Source organism: Sinocyclocheilus grahami, unplaced genomic scaffold, assembly GCF_001515645.1.
Source record: "Sinocyclocheilus grahami isolate Dianchi unplaced genomic scaffold, SAMN03320097.WGS_v1.1 scaffold1179.1, whole genome shotgun sequence".
NCBI classification, from domain to species: domain Eukaryota; kingdom Metazoa; phylum Chordata; class Actinopteri; order Cypriniformes; family Cyprinidae; genus Sinocyclocheilus; species Sinocyclocheilus grahami.
In genome coordinates this window covers 51338-62059 of record NW_015506358.1, presented here as the reverse complement: position 1 = coordinate 62059, position 10722 = coordinate 51338, and the positions used below count along the sequence as shown (strand labels likewise).

Below are 10722 nucleotides of genomic sequence, written 5' to 3'. Positions count from 1 at the left end.
TTTTTACAAAGCTCATCGGTCTGAAAAGCGAGGTGTGCTGTGATTGGCCAGCTATCCAGTGCGTTGGGATTGGCCGAATACCTCAAACGTGTGACGGAAATGTTACGCCCCTCACCATACTGTGATGATGCCTTGTCCGACCAGAGCGAAGATTCAAAAACATGAAAACTCATTATAAACGAGGCATTCGTTGTATCCAGTGGGGACATAATTACTGATTATAATGACTTATACTGTCTTTTTAAGTGTTGCGTTGCATTGCGCCGCGTAAACATAAAACCATGTCTGCATTTGTGATCGGAGAAATGACAAACAACAAGCCCTACTTTACACTGCCCAAAAAAACGTATAACTTTATATATAAAAAAGTACTTACAGTCTGACAGCCGGCATTGTAGTCTACACTACCAGGATCAGGAAATGGTCCTCCTTAAAATGTGCTACACACATCTGAATATTTGGGTTGAAGTGTTCTGGAACAGTGTTGTAAATACAACTTAACCACTGATTTCTAGTCGTGTCCATTTTTGGAAGACCAAACAAAGTAGTTTCGCTTTCACAATGAAACACAGCGTCACACACTGTAATTAATTTCCGTAATTCATTCTAGAGTGAGGAACGGCCGGAGGGCTAGAGTGAGCAGAGGCCGGGGGCTAGAGTGAGAAGAGGCTGGGGGCTAGAGTGAGCAGAGGCCGGGGGCTAGAGTGAGCGGCGGCAGCCTAGATTGAGCAGAGGCTGGTGGCTAGAGTGAGAAACGGCCGGTGGATTCGACGAAGGAGTGTCCGGAGGGCTTGCGCCAACCACATGTGACGTGTTTGGTTCCTTGGTAAATGTGGTTCCTTGTTGTTGTTATTGTCTTGTTTGTTTGTTTTTTGCCCTTAAAAAATAAATTAAAATAAATAAATAAACAAATCATACAATGTAGGATGATTAAAAGATTCTTTTGAGACAGTTCTTTTAATGAATCGTGCAAAAAAGACTCATGAAGTTTGATATGAATCACTGTTCTTATCAAATGTGAGGCAATAAATATTTTTAGCTACAAAATAATGCAAAGACAGTAAAAATACAAGATTTCTATTGCATGTTGGCAAAAAATACAGAGTTAACAGTTGACACTTTTGAGCCAATTCTTTTAATGAATCATGCAAAATGATACATGACCTTTGATTTGAATCACTGTCCTGACCAAACGTGATGCAATAAAATGTTTTCTAATGTAAAATTCTATTTTACATGAAAACTAAAACTAATGAAAATGACAAAATTGCACAACAAAATTACTAAAAATTAAACCTCAGTCAAAATATTATTAAATATTATTATAGTATATCAATAATACTAAAATATTTGTGAGTTTGCAGACTTGAATGTGATGAGATAAACAGACTGCAAGCAACGAAATATTGCAGTAAACTTACAAGATATCTTTCTGTTGTGTCTTCTTTGCAGATCATGCAATGTAGTTTGATTAAAATATTATTTTAACTATTTGTAACTTATTTTAGAATTATTTACATTCTATAATAATAATAACAATAACACATTTAGAATTATTTATATTCTACAATAATAATAATTTATATATATTATATTCTACAATCATATATATATATATATAAATTATTATTATTGTAGAATATAAATAATTCTAAATTTGTTATTGTTATTATTATTATAGAATGTAAATAATTCTAAAATAAGTTAGAACACAGTGTAATGCATGGATACTTGTTGAGCTTTTTGGAATGGATGTTCATATAAAGTAACAAGTGCATAACCAAACATCAAAGTATGTTACCCAATATAGTCTTGTTTTATTTAGCATGCTGTTAGGGCCAATTATCATGGCGTCCCACGCTGCCGCAGCAGCAGATTTCAGTAGGAATCTGTGGATCTGGCTCAGAGAGGGTTTGCACAGAGAGGAAACAGCAGACAGCGTGTGGCGTTAATACCTGCTAGTGCAATTAAGCAGAAAGTCCAGAACCCCAGAGGCTGCTCTGACAGCTTCCTGTTCCTGTTGCATGAAGTTATTTATTTCTCACTGTCCATATGCATTAATTAACAGGACAGTTCACCTAAAAATTGCAAGCAAAAGCCAACTGATCCATTAGTGCAGAACCGAACATGCAAGCAGCCGCTTAGCATCATATTATGTTTGCCACGTGCAAAACGCACTTATTTTTACTTGACAACATGTTAAAAAGTAGTTTTAGCTTTGTAAAGAACGATTAAGTTCACTGGAGGTGATATGCACGCATGCAAAAATTTGTTTTTTCATTTATTTCCACGTCTTGTTTTGTTTCATAGAGGATAAAGTTTTAATCCTCTTAAGATGAAGCTTTGTAGTTGCGAAGCACATTGGCTTCTGTTGCATGTTGATGTTCCTGTTCATGTTGACTGCGGTTAAACGGTGACTTTTTACGGTATAAAAGCCTGTTGAGAAATCCAATGCTCTTTGTTCTAAAGGACATTTGGACATCAAGTACAAACTGCAGCACAACAGAGACGCGGAGGTTTTCCGAGCCAGCGGCAGGAATCTGGCCAACGGGCAGCTGCACCGCGTGAGCGTCCAGAGACTGACAGAGACGCTCAGTATTCAGGTACTGTGATCATCAAAGCAGGGCCTGTTAAATGCACACAGTGAAGGGACATTCTGCCTATTCTCAACATACAGCATCTGTGACATGATGTTGATTTCCAAGGGAAATGTGTTTGCAAAAACACACTGGACTCAAACTGGCAGCACTGCAGGCAAGACACTACAGGCAGAAGCATCAGTTTTCAGGCTGTTTTGCCTCCATAATTCTATTCTAATTCTATTCTTTTAAAAAACTTGCCCCTTTTAGACTTGCACTTTATTCATTTACTAACTGCTTGTTTTCTTTTTAAAAAACTAACTTTTAAACTAATCTTTTTGTGTTCTATCTATTTGTTTTCTTTTTATTTATTATATAATTTTTAAAAAACTTGCTACGTGTACTGCGTTAAGTTAATTGAGACTTGTTATAGCACTTGCATTTCATTGCTCTTTTGTTGATTTTGATAGCTATGTCCTCATTTGTAAGTCGCTTTGGATAAAAGCGTTCAGGCTAGTGTTATTTTAGTACCGTTGAGATACTATTATAGTTTTTGTGGTAACACTTTACAGTAAGGTCTCATTTGTTAACATTAAAGCATGATCTAACAATGAACAATACATTTTTACAGCAATTATTAACCTTTGCTTATGTTAGTTAATAAAATTTGCATCTTCATGTTAGTTGGCAGTGCATTAACTAATGTTAACAAATTAAACTTTATTGTAAAGTGTTACCATTTTTCGTAATATTTTGAATTAGAATTTATTTGTATTTATTTAATTTGAATTTGTTAATTGAAGTTAACGTTTTAGCAATTTAGTGGTGTTTATTCGTTATTTTATTAGTTTTTGTTGTTTTTAAATGTGTATATAATTTTTTATAAATTATATTTTATATAATATATAATGAATTGTAATTCTATTTTGTAAAATATATATAACAAATTCTTACAGCTTGTATATTATATATATTTGAGTTATTTTAGTATGTCAAGTTAAATGTTGCTGAAATAAAACAAGTTTATGTTTATTATATTTTATTCGTATACCTATGATGAAAATTACAGGCCTCTCTCATCTTTTTAAGTGGGAGAACTTGCACAATTGGTGGCTGACTAAATACTTTTTTGCCCCACTGTATGTTTGAGTTATTTTAGTATGTCAAGTTAAATGTTGCTGAAATAAAACAAGTTTATGTTTATTATATTTTATTCTATTTCAGTAATCATATTTTATTTCAAGTAGCAAAAATATTTTTTATGGTTTTAGTTTATTTAACTATAATAACCCTGCTTCAGACTAGTGGAAACAAAACATCGAAAATGCACATTTAAGTGTTTGTTTGATAGCTCTTGATCTATTTGCGTCTGTAGATTTCAATTGCAATATATCTTTAAGGGACATTTTCTCAAAATGAGTTTGTTTCTCCACTTCAGTAGTACATGCACCAAAATTTACAGTTTTATTCATATCTATATTCTGAAGGTTTTTACTGAGGGGTTTGTTCAGATATCATTAACGCTGATTTTTATAACATTTTAATTCTAAAAACATGATGATTTTTTTTCTGCCTTTTGACAGTATTTTCTGATTCATGGCTTGATAAAAAGAGAAATCCAAAATCACCTTTGTAAAAACCTTTAACTCTAACATATCAACACAATTAAATAAGAATTTTGGCTTTACCCAGTGCTCAGATTTATTCAAATTAGTGCATATTTATTTAGATAATGCATCATTTGCATATTTAACATTTCAGAAAACGTAATACAGAATACAAAATAATTGTCTTAATGTAGTGTGATTAATCACCTGGGGAAAGTATGGTTATGTCTATTAGTTAACCTGTAGTGTCTTGCCTTAAACCGCTGTAGTCTATAAATAATTTGATCATTTCCAGAAATATTCCTTTAAACCCTTTCTAAAAGGCTACAACATGCATCAAAATATTAAACAGAACACCCTTGTCAAGCCATGCATATATTGATGAATTTGAAATCAAGTTTTTGATCACATTTTGATATTGAGTGTCCAGGTGAAATATCAATCGGTCTGATGCGTGACACTCGCTGGTCAATAACTGTCGATGGCCAAACCAATTAGTCTGAACCTCTGCAATGAGCACACTTTGAATGCAAACACGCGGCGGGACCGAAGCACTTCCTCTGGTCTTGAACCAGCGAGCCTGTTTTATAATTGCTTTGAAGATAAGTTTGAATTAAAATGCTTGCAGATGAATATGCCCTTGCTATGAACATGATGCTGCCAAGCTTTTTCTGTCCTCTTTCCTAAAATGTTAACTGTCTTCTTGCATTTTTTGTAGGTCGATCAGCATGCAAAGGAATATTTCAATCTAACATCGGACACTGAATTCAATGCCATCAAATCAATTGTCTTGGGAAAAGTGATCGGTGAGTAAAATTTGATTGTTAGGACTTGATTGCAAGTTTTCTGTTTATGCTCAGCTTAAATATTTGAATTTGAACTAATTTTATTCAAAATCAATTTAATCGACTGCTCGTATGGCAATGATTTTTGAAGCAAAATTTCGAAAGTTTAAGCTAAATGTTTTCATAATAAATTAGCAAAAACCAAAAGTCTTACATATGTTCTATTTGACAAGCAGTTCTAATCTCACCAGAGTGTTTTTGCATTAAGGAGGAAATGTCTCTGAATTACAGTCGAGTTCTGAACTCAATGACATGCAGATGGTCAGTTAAGTGGCCATTATTATATTTATTTTAGAGGTTTTCTAAGCATCACAGATGCTGAAATGTCTGGAGGAAGCAGAGGCAGCAGGAGCTTGTTTGTGCAGTCAGGCGAACTCTTCAATCTGAGTGAACAGAGTACAGTATGTCCTATTTACTTCAGTTAAGACTAATATTGACTTTACATGTTATTATTGTTGTCTGGGGAGATGGCAAATGGGTCAGTTTGATTTTTTCATGTCTATAAATAGGACCTGCAGCAGCTTTCTAGCCATAAAACCTGAATAAATTAATAAAACATTCAGTTAATAAATAATACAGCAGAAGTTTGAAAATACGAAGCTTGCAGGGTGAATCTCATGAAGACATTTTGGATTTAAAAAGTCTATTATTAGGATGTTTTTTGCATTGTGACTTTTTTCATTACAGTTCTAAATTCTCATTATTTCAATGCAAAATATTTTGCATGTGTGTGTGTATATCTTTATCTTGAATAAAGTGTTACACTTAAATATCATTGAGTACATTAATGATATCTGCATTGTTCTGTTCTGTTAACCCTAGGGGGGTTATTATTGCTGCTCTCCCTGCTCATTCATGACAGGCTGCATGGATGGGCAGGGAGGTTTTTTGCCCAGAACAGAACCATACCGCCAAACCAAACTTTATGCTAAGTATCTATCATTCTGACGATAGTGGTCCTGACAGAAATATATTTAGTACTGCCCTGAATAAGCTATTTCATGGCAATTAAGCACAATTTGGCACTAAAATTGTGTGTGTGTGTGTTTTTTTTTTTTTGTTTTTTTTTTGCAAATATTATTTATTCTGAAGCAATTTTCTCATTTTTTTCAATATTTATATAGGCTATTCAATATTTTATCCAAGGACATTTTTTACCTTTATAGAGGGCATTTTCCCACTAATCTCATATACTTTCATTTCAAATTCTTACATTTGATCTATAAATTCAATTATAATAATGTGATTATCTATACGTCATCAAATTAAATCATTTACACTGAAAAATACAACTGCATTAAATAATATTATGAGATTCTTTTAAATATTTTTAAATATACAAACAAGAAATGATGGTGGAAATGATACTTTTCAACTAAATTAAAACGCCAGTGCCAGTAGTGTTTAATGAGTGTGTCATTGAGTCATTCATTCAAATGATTCCTTCAAACGGCAGATTCATCAGATGTTTATGCATGGGCTAATGAAACTTTGATTCAACCGATTCGTTCAAAACACGGAATCAATCAGCAATGAATCGGCTGTTTGCTGTGAGATGTGCTGCGTTTCCGCCTAAAATATAAGGGACCTAATATTATTGTATTTGCTTATTGAACTGTTTATAGAACTATTAAACAGTCGTAATGGTGAAAACGTTGTGTGATGTTACCTAACTAACTGCATTTTAAATATAAAAACTTTCCATTTAGAATTTTTACCTCAGGATGCTGATGTTTTGATTTCTCCTGAAGAGGCTGCGTTAGCCTCGCCTCAGCAATAGATGCATAATATACAGTAGCTATATCCACCATTCTCCACTTACTCTAAATGTAATAAAATCAGAATAATACTTATTTTTGGTTACTGATGTTTTAATCATGTTACTTGTCTGCTGTTAATGAAGCGTTAATGATGAGTCTATGTCCCTGGATGGCCCCGGCCCAATTTAAACCCTGTATATACATAAAAATGTTTGCCCATAAGATACAGCTGTAAGAAAATAGCATTTTTTTCTGATTTTAATGAAAATGTTTGTTCTCGGATAGTTTTCGAACTGCATGACAAAAAATCGTAATGGTCCTAAAAAAGACTTCATGTTTTTGTTTTGTTTTTGTTTTTTTGCACAAATATATTTACTTTGACTTTTGGAAATGATCTTTTGGTAAGATTTACTGGCAGTGTTTACAGATATTAAGAAAGTGAGAAGCTTTTTATGATTGTATATGATCAGTGAGCTCTGTTTTATAACTGTATCTCCCCCAGCAGTCATTTCTAGTTACCCAGAGATCCTCATGAGTCAAATTAGGCTCATTGTAATGATGTACAGGTTGAGGATGGCTGTGTTTTATGGAGGGAAACATTCTCATGTGGTGGCGTGTGCGTCCATACGACCTTTCATATGAACATGTGACATGAAATGCATTCACTGTAACTCTTCAGATAGTGTGTCACTGACAGCGGACTGTGTGTCATTTCCAGCAAACACTGTCGATCAAGGCCAGAAATCGACTTGTAATGAATACTAAATCAAATGTGAAACCTGCATCGAGCTCCTGAAGATTAATATTAGACTGGTTCAGAGCTGAAATGATGGCAAGCAGATGCCTCAATCTGCCAAATCAAGCTGGAGAGCAAGATCATCAGGTGCATGTCAATAGAGACACAGCAAATACTGAGACAATTCATATTCGTTTTTCATTGTAACCTTGTAAAGCTTGACACATGAAATAATAGTCCAAAAACCTTTTCTTTTTTTAATGGAACAGTTCAATAGAACCATCTTTAAAATTTTGCATATTTTACTTTTATGGCTCATTTAATCTGATATAGTGAGAATATGGAGTAAAAAAACAGCTCAGTTTTATTCAGAGGCCCAAACTGAGCAAAAATATGCAATATGGTGCAGATGCTGATGGACAAAAACAGTTAAAATTCTGCTGAGATCTTTATAACAGTACAGAAGATACTAGTCCTCACTCTATATCTCCAATAATATGTCTTGAAATTATCCAAACATAATGCAATGCAATCCAATGCTGATTGAGAGATGAAGAAATAAACACTCCTCAGAAGATGTGAGATGTTCTGGAGGCTTGTGAAGATCATTCCTCCGCTGAGGAACAGTGAAAGTAAAAATTCTGGAAACAAACGTTCCTCAAAAGATCCTGAGGATCAGATTTGAGACTCTAAAAAATGATTGATGGAGAATCAAGTAAAGCTGAGCTGCTTCAGTCCAGTAAGTGTTCGTCTGGAGATATTACTACAGTTATTCTCACGTTTACTTAATTAAAATCGGTAAAGATTTGACCGCAGAAAGACACGAGAAGCACCAGCTGAAGGTGTGTACAATTACACTGAAAGATCAGACGACAGAAGACATGCAGTAGATTGAGTGCAACATGTTTAACATCAAAGTTTTCGTCATGTTGATCATTTAGAGACCTATCAAATATGATACAGTAGCTTTAGGGATAACTTTTTACTCAACTGCTAAGCTGATCATATAACTTTATAGCAAACAACAGACCTAAGATCTTGATGTTCATGCACATGTTATTTGCCAACTACATCATGGTTTTTTTCTTCCCAAGGGGCCATTGAGCTGCCTGTAGCTCAGTGTCTGAATAAAAGCACTTTCATCAGGCTCGATGTGTTCAGTTCACTGCCGTTGCTGTGGAATGGAATGCAGCGTGTGGTTTTCACTCGAGATGTTTGGTACAAAAGCTGTAGCGCATGGTTTTGTGTTCAGTCGCCGCTGTCCGTGTACGTTTGAAGACTCGCATCTCGTTACAGAGGGTGTGAGGCAACATGCTGTGAAGAATATTAACATTGCTCAACGGTTGCTCTCCTGAGCTTAATGGAGTTCTCGTGTGTCGGTTAAGCTTGTTTCAGATGTTTCTCCTAAAGTTTCTTAGAAGAAATCAGTGAACAGTTGGCATACAGTCTATAAAATGAATATGGAAGTGGCTTATATCATTTGGTCTTTGGAGAATTTGATGAGAAATGTTTGAGTTCGTAATCAAATCTCTGACTTTTGATTGCAGATCTCTTCTGAAACTCAAGAGGAGACGTGTGTGATCTTAAGAGTCTTTTTCTCAGGAGAAACATCTTAGAAGCAGGAAACTTAACCAAACATTAACATTAGATCTCCATTTAATTGCTATCCAGGAGAAACCATTGAGATATTTTGTGATCTATCACTTTATATTGCAAATTATATTATCTTCATAAATCTTAGGCTAGTTTGAGACAGTAGTTATGTTTCCATCACCCTGATTTTATGCCCAGTCTGAAGTATCGCATTAGAAAAAAGTAACAAATTTTTTAAAAAATCCTTTAATTCACAAAAAGTTTTGAGGTGTAATGGGGCTGACGAGACGTGAGACGTGTGGATCCATCTGCAAGCTTTTATTAAAGAGACGTGGTATAACAGGCAGGGTCGAACAATGGCAAACAGGTATATGGCGGGCAAAAACACAAGAATAGTCCTAGGGCTAGCGTAGGTCACCGATCGGCAGACAGAATCACAGGGGCGAGACGAGAGAGAAAAATCCAGGAAAACAGGCAGAGATCAGAAACCGCGAAAACAGGCAAGGCAAGGCAAAACAAGGAAAACACAGAAATTCGGAAGGAAAACACGGCGACTCGGAAAGGGGTACAGGCTAAACAATACTCAGCAGAGAAAGGTGGTTAGAGTGGTTGTTATATAGTGAGTGGAGTGAGGTGATTAGAAACAGCTGTGTGCAATGAGTGCAGTCAGTGCAGTGTGCAAACCGTGCAATGAATGATGGGATATGTAGTCCGGGGTGCTATGCAACAGTTTGTGTTGTGCGAGAGTCAATGTAAAGGAAAGGGTGACCTCTGGTGGTGAATAAATGGAAGTCCATGGACCGAATTCGTGACATGAGGCTTGCTTGAAGTGGCTTTTGACTTGTGCAAAAAAAGAGTCAATGTGAATAATGGGAGATGGAAACGCATCTACCTAATAAATTCCTCCATGCACATCAAAAAAGTCATGTGACTTTGCGCGATGGGATGGCATAACTGGACTAACCAGTGGAATGACCGCATTTATTGTGTTTCGTCTGCTCGCTCTGAGGTGCACGTTTTATGATGCATAAAAATTAGGGATTTTATTAGGGAAATTAGGGACCCGATACTGTGCTCCTGTACTCGTACTCGTACTCGTTAAAATGCCCCGATACCAAACGCCGATACTACACAGCATGTGATAAGTGCCATATTCAGACAAAGAAACACTGACAACAGACAGCAGAATGGAGTTATTAGAGATTAAAGATGTCTACGAAGTATATGTATGCAATGAATATAAAACATTCAGTATTAATGCCTGTATAGCTGATTTGCTCCAGCTGGTAAGCAAATCGCGCTGAGTGGATTGAGAGCGCGGCGGCGCAGATGCGCGAGCTTGTCGAGTGAATATCCCTTTCTCTAGACATCACTGGAAAGTTTGTAGTTCGGTCGGTATGTCAAAAAGAAGTAAAAGAATGCACAAGTTACTTAACGGTAGGGAGGGAGGGAGCGAGAGAGAGAGCGCACACTTTTGTGTGATCTTTATTGATGTTCGCTCACTTAGCACGCATTATTTTAATATTATATATTAAAACTCAAGTGTAAATATAAGACAATTTATAGGGGCATTCACTATAAACGTCATTTATTTTCACCCTT

General features: G+C 35.4%; 1 protein-coding gene across 1 annotated transcript in view; it reads left to right on the top strand.

Moving 5' to 3' along the window:
- LOC107567672 (contactin-associated protein-like 4) overlaps positions 1-10722 on the top strand; it is a 51725-nt gene that overhangs the window by 31881 nt on the left and 9122 nt on the right. Inside the window, exons 9-10 of the mRNA XM_016253381.1 lie at positions 2436-2603; positions 4905-4992. Coding sequence (XP_016108867.1) covers positions 2436-2603; positions 4905-4992 — 256 coding nt within the window. The remainder of the gene's footprint in view (positions 1-2435; positions 2604-4904; positions 4993-10722) is intronic.